The following is a 16,053-nucleotide window of genomic DNA, read 5'->3' on the forward strand; positions in this document are numbered from 1 at the left end:
GGGCAACAACCAATATGGCGGCTATTAAAGCTACAAAGGATATAGACATCTAGTGTTCCCTGTTCTTTACAAGTCAAATCCACATATTAATGCAGTGTTACATCGTACACCCAATATTGCCGCATAAGGTATCATAAGTGGTGTCTATGTAGGTCAGGTCACAACCCTTTAGAATGGGTTTTATGGGAGGCAAATTAGGCAATTAACCATATACCCCATTACCAAGGACGTTCCAAAGGATTGGATTCTCAGGAGCAACCGGAGGGTGAAGTGATAAAAACGGTAAAGGGTTTGTACCAAATTATAAAGCTATTACCAACCCACAGGACAGGTGAGAACGTGCCGATTGTGACCTACTTCCTCATGCTATATTTATTAGATGTCTTATATTTGTGTGGGATTCACTTGCTGAATAGTCCACGGTTTTGGATATTACATAGGGTGTTCACTTCCAGTAGCTTTATCATGTGCTAAAATTGAAATTTCTTGTCTTTTTAGGTGGAGGCGGGCCTTATAAATGTTTTTTAATGAGTTTTTTTCCTTGATTGTAAAATAAAATTTTAATTTTTGGATGTACCAGGTTTTTTGAGGGTGCAACTTTATTGTCTTTTTCTTCCTAACCCCACTGATCGATCCAGGTTAAGGTACCACTCCAGCGGTTTTCTTCATTGCAGTGCTAGAGTGGTGCTATTAATGTAAGATCCCTGAACGTAAAACTATACTCAACACCCGTCTTCAGCTCTTCCCGGAGCCACTCCGGTCCCACAACCTCATCTTGTGACCGCAACTTCTGACGGACCGGTAGCCAGAGGTAAAGGTCACAAGTCTATGATGCTCTCATAGACTTGCATTGAAAAGTGACCTATGGCTCACTGCAGCAAACACTGGTGAAATCCCGCAGGACACAAACAGCTGAAAACCGACCGGAGCGGGCAGATAACGGCAGGAGAAGACGGCAGATGGTAAATATAAATGAAGGGTCTTACATTAGTAGCACCACTCCAGCGCTTCAATAAAAAAAAAAATGCTGGACTGGTGCTTTAACTTTGTCCAGCATCAAAAATCCTGGAGAACACCGGGTTTCGTTTGGAAACTGAATGGCGACATTATGTGGGAAATACACAGCAGTTATAGGCGGGTACTATAAGGTAGCATTATTTAGATACTGTATTGGGCCAGTATAAAAGCATTATATGGCGGTATTGTTGTAGTACTAAATGGTTGTACTGTGTGCTCACTGTATGGAAGTATTTGGCATTTTACAGAAGTGTTTTTAGTGCAAACATATGGATAAAACAAGCAGAAGTATCTATATTCACATCCTGTAATGGTGTTGTGTGTTGTGGAGTCTTTTAGAAAAAGGAGAGATGGATAACAGATACAACTAAGAAAGTGTGAGGAGACTGAATGGTTTTTTTTTTTGGTTTTTTTTCAATTTACACAAATAGACTAATCAAGGCAAGGCATATTTCATGGAGATACAGGCCATTAGGTGGTAGTATTATATTCTATATTATCAGTCCAGTTAGAATAGAATAGCAATACACAGTGCACTATTTTATAAATATACATTGCATGCAGTGTGGAGAAAATAATGATCATATTAACAGCAAATATTCACATGTGACAGTACATCCAAAGCAGTCATGCGTGCACACGATCCCACGGCATACATTACTCTCACATTGTGCCAGGTTCAGTTTCATGCAGGTTAATAATAAAAAATCACAAAACCAAGTTAATAGCATCATTTTATTGTGTTCTGATATTATACACAAGACCTTTATTATATTATACGAGAAATACTGGAGTTTGCATCCACAGGAGACATCGGTGGTGGTTACACAGCAAAGCAAAGTGCAGTTGTGTTCTGCAAACCTGGAATCTTCCTACCATTGAGATATGGTTTTGTGTTTCTCTGACATGCCTCAGCTCTGGAGTATCTACTATTACACTAGGTCGGCCTTTCATCTGCTGTAAGTCATTGCTGTATTTTACCTGGAGGAAAACAAGATGATATAAGGAAGAAATGGAGAACAGTAACAGAAACACAAGGCAGAAAAATAAGCTCGAGGATGGCGCCTGCATGCCAATCAACCCTTTATAGCTTTACCTAACAGGTAAAAATGAAAGGGAACCCATCACCTCCAAAAAAATGCAATTTACGTGCGGATATAGTGGTAATTTACAGGTAAATAGTGTGCAGCATTTGTGTGTACAGCAGGCTGTTAATCAAGGTGTAGGTGCAGTCACCACCTTTAAAACTAGAACTAAGCAGCTGCAGGAAGAATATAACATACTTTTCTCCCAGTAGCTGCTCTTACAGTAGTTGTTAATATGCTTTTTACCTGCTGATTACCACTATATCTGCAGGTAAATAGCATTTTTGGAGATGACATGTTCCATTCAGGCTATGGTCACATGACTATTTTCTCTCATATGAAAACATTGGTCCGATTATGCTAATCAAACTCTGATCAGAGATTGATCAGTGTGTCATCACAATGTGATCCGACTTTCACGGATGAGGAGAAGATGGGAAAAAAAATGTCTTCATCTTCTCCATTCTGTCAGTCCGTGAAAATCGGACTGCACTCGGATATCATCAAATCATGCAGGAAAAAATCGGACATGTGCACGACCCCATAGAATAACATTGGTCTGATGATGTTTTGTTGGATCGCACTTGGGCCGAAAATTCATTTGTATGCATGTGCCATTGAATGTAACTCATAGGACCGGACAAATTATTCGGTAAGACTAAACTTTAAAAGAATGAGGGGCAATATGTTATATTTATATATAAATGTGCAAAAACTTGGCATATGATCTCATTTCACATTGTGCAGTTATTGCAGCATATTTAATACCAGGCATGGTTTTCTAGAAAAAGCGAGTGGTTTGAAATGCAAAACTGTGCACCAAGTTTTGGCAAAAGTATAATATTCAAAAAGAGGTGAAAGTTAAACTAATAAAGACACCAAGTTTATCATCCAGGATAAGTGACAGTGGCAATGTTTGTGTATTCAGACTGGTGAGTCCAAGTCTAAAGTTTTGGGCAGGATTAGTAAATCTGTCCCAATGCCCAAATGTGACCCTGGATATTCATTCACTTCTAAGTCAGATGTGGTTGCATTGTAGACCTCTGTACAAATCAATGCAAGATTCATCCTAAGATTGTTGAGTAATGAATAGAAAGAAAACCTTGATTTTTTTTTGCCTGCACTTTACCTTTTCCATTTCAACATAAAATTAATCTAAAAACAGTTGCTCAAGTGTCGAAAAGTTAAATTCCCAGTGCTTCCAGCGCTTAGTAATTCACACCTATTCAGAACTTGTTAGATTTCTGTCAATGAAAACCTCCAAGACAATTTACGAGCTGCCACCCAACCACCCGGTCCCATCCCAATTTACACCTTGGTCAATGACACTTGCCGAACTAATGTTCTCTTGGTTCTTTTTAACCCTCTCCATCTCTGGAGTTAGACCTACAGATGTGACTTTACCAACCTTTTCTTTGTAATGGACCTGAAAATACAGAAATATATGTCAAAAATAAGGAAGGAATTAAGTACTGAAATCATCTATGAAACCGTACAATGTGGATAGAAGACCATGGCCAAACTGGTAAGACCACAAGTGATACTGAATATATTAATGATGACGTGGACCATGAAAGATTAAAAGGATCCTACTGTAAGATTCTTTGTCTGATGATATTTGAAGATTATCACAAATTTCATATTCATTTGGCCCTTATGGAGTCGCGCGTTCAAAGTCGACAAAAACCCAAGATCAAAGCGTAACCACCTTGGCCAGCCGCAATGGCAGATTGGAAGCAGATATCAAACTCCTCAAATACTTGTCTCAATAACTCAAGAAAAAAAATAATTAAAAGAGATGATGAAAAGGAGAAGACAAAAACAGCTGCTTACTGCCAAAGAGTTACATTCTTATCCATAGGTTACTGAGCTACAATCCATGTACAGAAGTCTCACATTGTTTGGAAAGATGCAGCCATTTATTTCAATCCTTCTCGTATAACTCCATTAACCTTGTTTTCTACACTCTAAAATATTTTTCCTGACCGTCAAGATTAAGAAATTTTTATCTGTGAAAGGATACATGGAGAAATATATTGAAAATCTATGAGAAGACTCTTGCCATGCTGAAATGTTCTTGGTTCCTCTTAGCTAGTTCCATCTCTGGAGTTATAGTGACCGAGGTTGCTTTGAACGGTGGCTCCTTATAATGAACCTGTTAAATAAAAGTTCTGTAGTTAGATCGATGTACTAATTGCCAACAGTCAAACACATTTAAAGGGAACCTGTCACCTCAAATTGGCGGGATATGTAAATGTCTTTTTTCCGGTCCAATGGGCGGTGTTTCATCTTCTTTTCTCCACCCTATCCGTCCCTGTTGTCCGCAATAGGTTTGAGAATTAGAGTACTTGTCCTCCATAGTTCGCGTGTGCGCAATGCAATCTTTGCTCGCGCACACGCAGTATGCTTTGCCCAACTGCGGACAAAGCCAAAAAGCATTACTGCGCATGCGCCTGTGCACTCTGTCCCGGAAGTATTTTGCTGTGTTGCAGGACATCGTGCCCGGGCGCATGCGCAGTAATGCTTTTCGGCTTTGCCCGCAGTTGGGCAAAGCATACTGCGTGTGCGCGAGCAAAGATTGCATTGCGCACGCGCGAACTATGGAGCATAAGTACTCTAATTCACTAACATATTGCGGACAACAGGGACGGATGGGGTGGAGAAATGAAGACAAAACGCCGCCCATCTGTCCGGAAACAAGGCATTTACATATCCCGCCAATTTGAAGTGACAGAGTCACTTTAAGACTTCGCAGATGGCTGGCCTCCTCCAACTCACAGTGGCCAATAACCACATGACTTTGTTTCCCAAGCGTACAGCCTTGGGCCTTTTTTGATGGGCGAAATTTCAGATAAATATAGCCAGTCGTCTGTGTAGTCTTACCCTAAGGCTATGTTCACACAGAGGTTATTATTAGAGGTCATATCTGCTTGAAAACCCTTCACAATCCGTTTGTTTGGTGAGTTTTCCACTTTAGAATTGTGGTAATATTGCATTTTCCCTTGGTTTTTATTGTTTTTTTGTATAGGTTTTTGCCATAGATAAATCGAATCTAAATAGAAAAAAATACATTAAAAAAATGATGAAATGTGCTTCAAAAACATAGTAAAAAAGCATGAGTGTTTACAAATTAACTAATTTTTTAGAATCGGTTTTTAAACATGGATTTTTCTGGTTGAAAAATCCTAGTAAAAAAAAACCACTGTGTGAACATACCCTAAAAAACACTATAAGGATGCTGATTGTTTCCTTTTACATTGCTAATGTTCTTCTGGATTTCCTTAACCCTCTTGATTTCAGGCAGGTCTGGTATCGCTGTGGCAGGTCCAACATCTTCTTTATACTTCACCTGCAAATATCAAAAGTTTAGTTACTCAGAACGTTCCTACAAGTCAAGGATTTGGGTCGAAAGGAATCCTAGGATTTTCTACAGCAGTTCACTTTTGTGATAAGGACAAGGATAAAGGTACCGTCACACATAACAATATCGTTAACGATATCGTTGCTTTTTGTGACGTAGCAAAGATATCGTTACCGAAATCGTTAAGCGTGACAGCGACCAACGATCAGGCCCCTGCTGGGAGGTCGTTGGTTGCTGGGAATGATCAGAACTTTATTTCGTCGCTGGACTCCCTGCAGACATCGCTGAATCGGCGTGTGTGACGCCGATTCAGCGATGTCTTCACTGGTAACCAGGGTAAATATCGGGTTACTAAGCACAGGGCCGCGCTTAGTAACCCGATGTTTACCCTGGTTACCATTGTAAAAGTAAAAAAAACACACTACATACTTGCATTCCTATCACGTCCCCCGGTGTCAGCTTCCCTGCGTCCCCCAGTGTCAGCGCCGGCCGGCCGTAAAGCAGAGCACAGCGGTGACGTCACCGCTCTGCTTTCCGGCCAGCGCTGACAGTGCAGGGAAGCTGACGCCGGGGGACGTGATAGGAATGCAAGTATGTAGTGTGTTTTTTTACTTTTACAATGGTAACCAGGGTAAACATCGGGTTACTAAGCGCGGCCCTGCGCTTAGTAACCCGATGTTTACCCTGGTTACCCGGGGACTTCGTCATCGTTGGTCACTGGAGAGCTGTCTGTGTGACAGCTCTCCAGCTAGCACACAATGACTTACCAACGATCACGGCCAGGTCGTATCACTGGTCGTGATCGTTGGTAAATCGTTAAGTGTAACAGTACCTTAACATACTTTATAACAATAATTATTTTTTTCCTGGACAATCTTGGGAAACAGACCACAATAAGAATGGGGGTTAGCAAAATCACACCTGAAAGTGGACATTTGGGGGTTTTCCAAAGCATTCCTGGGGGCTTAAAGGGGCATTGTCAAGTTATCTCGTGAGCAGCTTAGAACTATTCATTTTCTTTATAGTCTCTTCACTTCCTAAATTCTGGCAGGGTGGGCTCTTCTCCTTGAGTGACAGTTCTGGCAAGTAGCATAGCTGTAGTACTAAATAAGCACACAGCTGGATGAAATGTGAAATTTACAGATTCTTACTGCACTTATATTTTGCTGTGTGATCTTGACTCTTTCCATCTCCGGGGTCTCTCTGATGGACGTACCAGCACCTAGGCCCTTCTTATAAAATATCTGGGGGTAGAAGAAAAGGATTTAACAACGATTGCAGCAATAGCACTAAACACAGGAGGAGCGCTGTTGTTGATCCATTTTGTTTTCTTGCACCACTCTTGGCCCATTAAGATTAAGATCTTTTTTTAACGGGTGAGATACAAGCGTTTTGGTAAAGGTGGGCCATTAATGCCCAATTTACTGAAGACCTAACGGGGTGACTAATGACTTGTAGCCCTTCTAGGCAAGGTAGAAAGAAACACGTAAGACTACTTACTATTTATTACTGCTTTACTTACAGAACTTATGGATTTTTGTGCGTTTTTGACCCTCTCTATTTCAGGAGTGTCGGCGACACTAGAGTATGTGGAACGCATTCTTTCCGCTTCATCTTTGTATCTTTTCTGCAACCATACAAAAGTCTGAATGAAGATCGGCAAAAAGAAAATGTAAATGGAATTTCAAAGTATTCCATTGAATTCAAAAGGTAAATGAGCTTTCAAAAAGTTTCAGTAAGGTACTGATCAATGTGTTACGGGAGAGGAGTCTCCTATCGATCGCTGAAACAAAGGGGTAAAAGTTTGTAGTGGTGGGATTAGTTGAAGATGCCTAAAATCTATGAAATCACATCTATGGGGGGAGAGCAGCTCTTCGCTTCATTTGAGCTGTCAGCAGGGTTATAGGCACTGAGTACCCAACAGACAAAAACCTCTGACGTGTTACTATCAGGGTTCATTCAGACATCAGTATTTTCCATGTACAAAAAAATCGACTGATTTTGATCTGACTTTGGTCAGCGTTTGATCAGAGTGTGATCCAAGTGTCATCAGTTTTTCTTGCACGTGGAGAGAAAAAAAAAAAGTTTCTCCACCTTCCCCTTTTTGACAGTCTGAAAATTGGGCCGCACTTACAAGTCATCTGAGTGCAGTCTGATTTTTTGACGGACCCACAGACTTGCAATACCGAATTTGATCCTACATGTAATAGATTGCAATATACTGACTCATTGGGTTATAAAGGAGAGCCTTTCTAGACATGCAGTGATATGGACACAGATCATTGTACAGGAGGAGGAGGTGAGCTGTGACATCACCTATTGTGAATGATGGATCCTGTGTTATCTACTGTATATAGAGGTGTTATCAGTCATTGTACAGGAGGAGGAGGTGAGCTGTGATATCACCTATTGTGAATGGTGGATCCTGTGTTATCTACTGTATATAGTGATGTTATCAGTCATTGTACAGGAGGAGGAGGTAAGCTGTGACATCACTTATTGTGAATGGTGGATCCTGTGTTATCTACTGTATATAGAGGTGTTATCAGTCATTGTACAGGAGGAGGAGGTGAGCTGTGACATCACTTATTGTGAATGGTGGATCCTCTGTTATCTACAGTAGATAGAGGGGTTACTTTTCATTGTACAGGAGGAGAAGGTGAGCTGTGACATCATCTATTGTGAATGGTGGATCCTGTGTTATCTACTGTATATAGAGGTGTTATCAGTCATTGTACAGGAGGAGGAGGTGAGCTGTGACATCACTTATTGTGAATGGTGGATCCTGTGTTATCTACAGTAGATAGAGGGGTTACTTTTCATTGTACAGGAGGAGGAGGTGAGCTGTGACATCACTTATTGTGAATGGTGGATCCTGTGTTATCTACAGTAGATAGAGGTGTTATCAGTCATTGTACAGGAGGAGGAGGTGAGCTGTGACATCACCTATTGTGAGTGGTGGATCCTGTGTTATCTACTGTATATAGAGGTGTTATCAGTCATTGTACAGGAGGAGGAGGTGAGCTGTGACATCACTTATTGTGAATGGTGGATTGGTGGATCCTGTGTTATCTACTGTGTATAGAGGTGTTATCAGTCATTGTACAGGAGGAGGAGGTGAGCTGTGACATCACTTATTGTGAATGGTGGATCCTGTGTTATCTACAGTAGATAGAGGTGTTATCAGTCATTGTACAGGAGGAAGAGGTGAGCTGTGACATCACTTATTGTGAATGGTGGATCCTGTGTTATCTACAGTAGATAGAGGTGTTATCAGTCATTGTACAGGAGGAAGAGGTGAGCTGTGACATCACTTATTGTGAATGGTGGATCCTGTGTTATCTACTGTATATAGAGGTGTTATCAGTCATTGTACAGGAGGAGGAGGTAAGCTGTGACATCACTTATTGTGAATGGTGGATCCTGTGTTATCTACTGTATATAGAGGTGTTATCAGTCATTGTACAGGAGGAGGAGGTGAGCTGTGACATCACTTATTGTGAATGGTGGATCCTGTGTTATCTACAGTAGATAGAGGGGTTACTTTTCATTGTAATGCTGCCAGTGATGATAACAAGACTGCTGAAAATTTACTTCTGTACAGAACAGGAAGTGTGAGTGTAGCATTAGACAGTGTTAAAATAAAGTTAGTTACCGTATATGGAGAATGTTTAAAAATACTGCCTTTTTTCAAAGATATTTAATGAAACCTGACTTAACCCCTTAGTGACGGAGCCAAATTTTTGAAATCTGACCAGTGTCAATTTATGTAGTAATAACTCTGCAACACTTCAACAAATCCCAGTGATTTTCAGATTGTTTTTTTGTGACACATTATACTTTATGATAATGGTAAATTTAGGTCAATATGTTTTGTGTTTATTTATAAAAAATATCAAAAATTGGAGATAAATTTTTAAAAATTAGCAATTTTCAAAATTTGAATAATTATCCATTTAATCCACATAGTCAAACCACAGCAAACCATTAATAAATAACATTTCCCACATGTCGGCTTTACATCAGCATCATTTGTAAAATGTTATTTTATTTTTTTAGCATTTTAGGAGGTTTAAAAATGTAGCAGCAATTTTTCATTTTTTCAAGGGAATTTACAAAATATATTTTTTTAGGGACTTATCCATGTTTGAAGTGACTTTAGGGGTCCCACATATTGGGAAACCCACAAACGTGATAACATTTTAAAAACAGCACCCCCTGACATATCAAAAACTGCTGTCAGGTAGTTTATTAACCCTTCAGGTGCTTTACAGGAATTAATGCAAAGTGGTCTGACAGAAACGAAAATGTGTATTTTTACCACCTAAACGCCTCTAACTTCTGAGCAGGTTACTACAGCCGTCAGACTCTAAGGCTGCTATTTGGTCGTGAATTGCAATTGCAAACATCAGGACCACAAAATCATGATCTGAGGGCACCAATTTGGTTAAATAGGAAGCCCGCACACTCTGTTATCCATTTATAATGATGTAGTCACTATTGACAGCAGCATCTAAGGGGTTAAACAGATTTGGACGGTGCAAACACTGATCGTGGCTGATGCAGCAAGTTGTCAGCTATAGTGTACAGCCTACAGCTGCTGGATTGTCATCTGTATGGGGAGGCTATGCTCTTATATCTCAGGTCAGTTAAAAGACGAATTGGCTGTCACTAAGGGGTTAAACAATAGGTCATTTTGGGTGAAATGTTCCCTTTAATGGTACAAATGTATCAGATAAATAGAAATTATACATTCAGTTTGGACAATGAGCCATCGACCGGTCGTCCTTACATTACTGTACATATCAGACAAGGCAGCGTTACTACCTGGCTGGCAATCTCGGAAGCTCTTTTCGCTCTCTGCAGCTCTGGTATATCTGGGCCAACCTGCATTCCTTTCCCTTTAATCTCAGTTTCTAGATCTTTCTTATATCCTTTCTGCAAATAAAAAAATAACATTTAAGACACATGATGCCCTTAGGAGTTAAACTCCAGAAAAAGTGGTCACAGGGTACTCATTTTTCATTTTTTCCCCAAATATAAAGTATTAATAAAGTTATTCATGTATACATAGATCCTCCCTGTAAATATATGTAAATCAGGAGCTGTTATCACTTGATGTGTCTTGTAACTTCCTGAGAATCAGCAGACCTATATTAAGGATTAATCTTGCTGGAACTTTGCAGGTCCCATTGATGAGTTGCTTGTATGTTTATATGTCCCTGAAGTCAGAAGAGGGCGCTATCTAAGGTATTGTGCAACTTTGCCTTAGGGACAGCGAAGACAGGGGGCATCTGCTTCTGGATTTGGTCCATAAGTAATGAAACTTTGTGCATTTTAGAATTAAAATAGCCAAAAATAAACTTTGGGGGTCTGAGTTGGAGGCTGATATGGTGACACATTCTATTATTATTGTTTTGGGTATGTCTGATTATTATAATGCATCTTTAATACTTCACTAGTGATTTTACTTTTTTGTGGATTACATTGCACCAAATCACTATTGTAATTAAGGTTATGGATATATATATATTCTACCATCTGGTGGCTACCTTATGTATTGCAATATGATTTTCATAATTTTGTGTCCCTCGTCGGCCTCCTCTTGCTCTCATTGTTCCTTGATTTTACTTTTAGCTTATAATATAGGCCTATATATATAGTTGGATTGTTGGTAATTGTAAACTATCTGGTCCTACATTACCTGAGATTTTTTTTCTCATCCATTAATTGCTAATAATTAAAGTCGTTATCTTCAAAGATTAAAAAATAAAACCTCACTCACTGGATCAGAGCTGTTTTACCATTCTGCTGCCATCATCCCCTGATGACTTATGGCTTCCTCCTCTGGCAGGTGGCATTACATAATTGCTGCAACCAACCAATGGCCGCTGATCAGCTGCAGCCTTGACCTTCCAAACACTTTCTGCCACTCACACAGAGTGTTAGGGTACCGTCACACTAAGCGACGCTGCAGCGATACCGACAACGATGTCGATCGCTGCAGCGTCGCTGTTTGGTCGCTGGAGAGCTGTCACACAGACCGCTCTCCAGCGACCAACGATCCCGAGGTCCCCGGTAACCAGGCTAAACATCGGGTTACTAAGCGCAGGGCCGCGCTTAGCAACCCGATGTTTACCCTGGTTACCAGCGTAAAAGTAAAAAAAACAAACACTACATACTTACCTTCAGCTGTCTGTCCTCCGGCGCTCTGCTTTCCGGCTGGCCGGCGCTGACACAGGATGCAGGAGGAGTGCAGAGAAGCAGAGCGCCGGGGACAGACAGCTGAAGGTAAGTATGTAGTGTTTGTTTTTTTAACGTTTACGCTGGTAACCAGGGTAAACATCGGGTTACTAAGCGCGGCCCTGCGCTTAGTAACCCGATGTTTACCCTGGTTACCAGTGAAGACATCGCTGGATCGGTATCACACACGCCGATCCAGCGATGTCAGCAGGTAGTCCAGCGACGAAATAAAGTTCTGGACTTTCCTCAGCGACCAACGAACTCCCAGCAGGGGCCTGATCGTTGGTCGCTGTCACACATAACGATTTCCTTAACGATATCGTTGCTACGTCACAAAAAGCAACGATATCGTCAACGATATCGTTATGTGCGAAGGTACCTTTAAGGTTGATATCACCATATGTTGCAACCAACTAGAAGAGGACGTCAGGAGCTCAGCGGGGGAACGCCAGCAGCTGACCAGTCGAATGGTACCGGTCCAGTAGATGAGCCTGGGATTTCTTTTAACATTTATTAAGCTAACTACGGCCATTGAAAAAGCTTTTTAATAAAGTAATGTGCAACTCCTTTAAAATTTCCTTCTTAGTTAGGAACGTAAGTTGATCCATTGAATTATCTACCACAATTAACTAAATGGTACCAACCTGGCTCACCAATTCAGAGACCCTCTTAAAATGCTGTAACTCCAGAATATCAGCACCCACTTGCATTCCTTTTCCTTTGATTTCTGTTTCCAAATCTTTCTTGTATTCTTTCTTCTCGGAATAAAATAAAAGATAATACTTAACACAAAAATCAATGTAAATAAAATTTTATTTAACCCGTTGCCCAAATTATCCTGTACTGATACAAAGACATTTTTATTAAAAGGGTTCCTTCGCTTTCCACAATCCCTACTTGGGCAGATCACAAATGGTTCTCCAACTGGAACCCCAAAGATGAACCGTAGACTGTGAGAATCCTGGTAGTAAGTATTAACCTTCCCAGCAGCGCCACTACAGGTGGAATTAGGCATTACACCGTGCCCATTCCCATCAACTAACCCCACTTCCCAGTTAATTATGACAACTACATTCTATGACCTGAGCATCCAGGGCTATGGCTTACCTCTCAAACTGGAAAAACAGGAACGAGGGACACATTTTTTTTACATCTAAGCCTTGCTTCTGTTGATGCCCCTACAGTTTCCGCTACACACTGACGCCCCAACCAACACACATCATGAAGCAAACACAGTGCCCCCCATATGCGATTACACCTACACAGTTTCTCCGTCACACTGTCAAATTACATAAAATACTCACCATTTCCCCACATTGACTAGAGTAGATCTCTGCTCAGTGCGAAGCAGGGGGAATGGTGGACCAATTTGCTGACGGTTCCCTGCTGTCACAGCTCCCGGGTATAAATGCTGCGGAGAGAGCTGCACACAGCAGCCATGGAGCTGAGCTAAACACCGGGTACTAACCTGGTCTCCCACAGGACCTTAGACATGTGACAGTGACCAGGTCAGGGAACCAACAGGACCTTAGACATGTGATAGAGTGGGAGGAGGTCAGGGGGCGGAGCCAGATGCCCGGGAACAGAGAAGAGATAAAAACTTAGAGAAATACCAAACAATCAGAGATCTGGGCCATAAGATCATGAGGTACCAAAGGGACGAGACAGGGGATAGTCAGAAGCAAAGCCAGAGATCAGGAATCCAGAATAGCAAACAGAGAAACGCACGGAAAGCAAGGTAAACACAGAGCACACCGAACATACACTCCAGGAGTCAGGCACACAAACCAAAACAGAATGTATAGCTGACAAAGAACCCCAGCTGGGAGCGAGTTTAAATACCCCTCCCATCTTGAAAGAGAGGCCAACCATATTAAACCTATGAGAACAGGACATTAACCATATCCTAACCATAACACCCGCTCCAATATTGTGTTCAATTGTATTTGTCTTTTTGCATCCTGATGAATCAGAAACAGTTTACTGCGGGAAATACCGCCAAAACCCTGAGACTGCTCCCAAAATCCAGGACCGACCCACTAGATTAGGGATAGTTGGGAGGCATCGATATAAATAGGAGTGTGCAAGAAGACGTGAAGGCACAGTTGATGAACAAGTAGATGACACTTGGATAGTCCTTGAAGTGGGCACCTCCACTCAGGGCAATGGATGCATTCCCGACTTTTACCCAGAGTATCAACTTACTTTGGAGTAGGGTGCATGGTACCTATTTGGAACAAGCATTTGCTACTGAATTAGGAAGTTCCTTGAAGTGGCTGATGACATCATAAGCTAAGTGCAGTAACCAGGTAATTAGAACAAAAAAAACGGTAACACCAGTGGAGGCTCATGTCTAAAAGGGGTTCCATACATGTACAGCCTATTGTCACTGGATTACATATCTTTAATTCATTGTGTCTCGTGTCATCCATTTTCATTGTACATTTTACTATTACTACAATTTGCTGTTTTCTGGGATAGATCCCAGCTTAGAATAGAATTATTGCCTCATCTGGAAGACCTAATTTGTCCCCATTAAGATAATTACAGTAATTATACATGGCCTTTATGCAAGTATTATGGCTGGGAAGTAATTACAACAATTATAATCTAAACTCATGAAAGACGCAATAATCTTTTCCATTCCCACAAAGAGAAATATGTTATGTTCCCTAATTAGATGGTCTAGATGAGGCCATGAAACCAGGCCCAGGTTATGGGTGGCACTGGCTATATCTGCCGCGGATATCATAATGATTTATATCACTGTTGTACTCACTATTGTAAGTGCATTGTAAAATAATAATTTGCATTATTTAAAGGGATAAAGCTTGGATAATATGGGCAAAGAAATTTTATACCAGTTGTATTCCATTTTTTTTTAAACCAGCCACACAGTTCCAGATTGTGAAATACATGGATGATGAGGGCAGTCCACCAAAATTGTGACATATTATGGATTTATTTTCTGTTTTTGTTTTTTTTTTTGTCACTCATAACTGCTAGTAATTGGGGATAAAAATATTTTTTGCGATTGGGTTTCATTAAAAAGTTTGGCCCATTTGGTTTTTAAAAGACCTTTTTACAGTCAACTTTTATGTGGTCTGTGGTCATAAATCAGATGATGGGAGCTCAGGAGAAGACCAGATAAAAGAATAACAAACTCTGGCATTATACTGCCAGAACAAGCTCACTGATGGATTCTCAGATAATTCATTCTACAGCCAACAATAAACAAAGAGGATACAGAAGGCAAAGAGTGCAACATTTTTAATGAAAGCAAGCAACAAAATTGATTTTAAGACGGGTTTCATACGTCCTGATATTTCCGGTACCGGAGATATCAGTATCCGTATGTCCATGTGTGTACTAAATGCGGTACACGTGTGGCAACCGTGTGCCACACGTGTGCTGCATCAGTACCACACGAATGGCCACCGGGGAAGTAGCGCTAATGTAAGCTCTGTTCCCCGGCGGCTGGTGCTGAAGTCGGCTGTCATCCCTTCCCTCTCGCGCGCAGGGGAGAATGAATGAATGATATGCAGCGGACACAGGCTCAGTAACTAGTGCTGATGTCACTGAGTCTGTGCTCGGTCACCCGCATGAACTCCTGTAATGTCAGAACCGTGGGAGAATGCAAATGATGAGGTCACGGCAGTTCAAGCTCCATCACAGTGATCTCATCACTTGCATTCTCGCACGGTCCTGAGGTCACAGGAGTTCATGCCGGCAGCGAGCACAGACTCAGTGACATCACCGCTAGTTACTGAGCCTGCGCCCGCAACTTCTCATTCATTCCCCAGTAGTTTACAGCCGGGACGGTCACATTAGCATTGCTCCCGATTGTAAACTGTACATTCCCCAGATTTGGATTACGGACAGGTATGGGTTTATTGTTGGTTTATTATTTTTATTTTTTTTTACAGGAGATCGAGGGCATCACTTGGATTACTAGTATAATAAAGATGGCAAAACTGTGTGGTGCATGATTTCATTTAAATACTTTATTCTGCATGTGTGTGTTTATTTAACCCATTACCTACTATAGGATTAGTAATGGATAGGTGTCTTATTGAAACCTCTTCATTACTAAGCCGGGCTTAATGTCACCTTACAATAGGAAGGGGACATTAACCCCCCATTACCCCACTTGCCACCGCTACATGGCAACTGAGAAGAATCGGGCAAAGCTCCAGAATTGGCACATCTAATAGGTACGCCTTTTCTGGGCAGCTGCGGACTGCTGTTTTTAGGCTGGGGCGGCCCGTAGCCATGGCCCCTTACCAGCCTGAGAATAGCAGCCTGCACCTGTGAGTTTTGCCAGGTTGGTTTAAAAACATAGGGGGG

General features: G+C 41.2%; 1 protein-coding gene across 6 annotated transcripts in view; it reads right to left on the reverse strand.

Annotated features, from left to right (window-relative positions):
• The window catches only part of NEBL (nebulette), a 227,040-nt gene that overhangs the window by 17,397 nt on the left and 193,590 nt on the right, over positions 1–16,053 (reverse strand). For 4 of the 6 annotated variants that reach the window (XM_069729538.1, XM_069729536.1, XM_069729535.1 and 1 more), the window contains 8 exons: positions 12,351–12,461; positions 10,291–10,401; positions 6,986–7,090; positions 6,615–6,707; positions 5,359–5,451; positions 4,165–4,257; positions 3,436–3,528; positions 1,894–1,998 (listed from right to left, as the gene is read on the reverse strand). The exons of the other annotated variants lie outside the window; for them this stretch is intronic. In XM_069729538.1, the coding sequence (XP_069585639.1) occupies positions 1,894–1,998; positions 3,436–3,528; positions 4,165–4,257; positions 5,359–5,451; positions 6,615–6,707; positions 6,986–7,090; positions 10,291–10,401; positions 12,351–12,461 (804 nt within the window). The remainder of the gene's footprint in view (positions 1–1,893; positions 1,999–3,435; positions 3,529–4,164; positions 4,258–5,358; positions 5,452–6,614; positions 6,708–6,985; positions 7,091–10,290; positions 10,402–12,350; positions 12,462–16,053) is intronic. 6 annotated transcript variants of the gene reach the window in all.

This window comes from Ranitomeya imitator, chromosome 6, assembly GCF_032444005.1.
Source record: "Ranitomeya imitator isolate aRanImi1 chromosome 6, aRanImi1.pri, whole genome shotgun sequence".
In the NCBI taxonomy this organism is placed as follows: domain Eukaryota; kingdom Metazoa; phylum Chordata; class Amphibia; order Anura; family Dendrobatidae; genus Ranitomeya; species Ranitomeya imitator.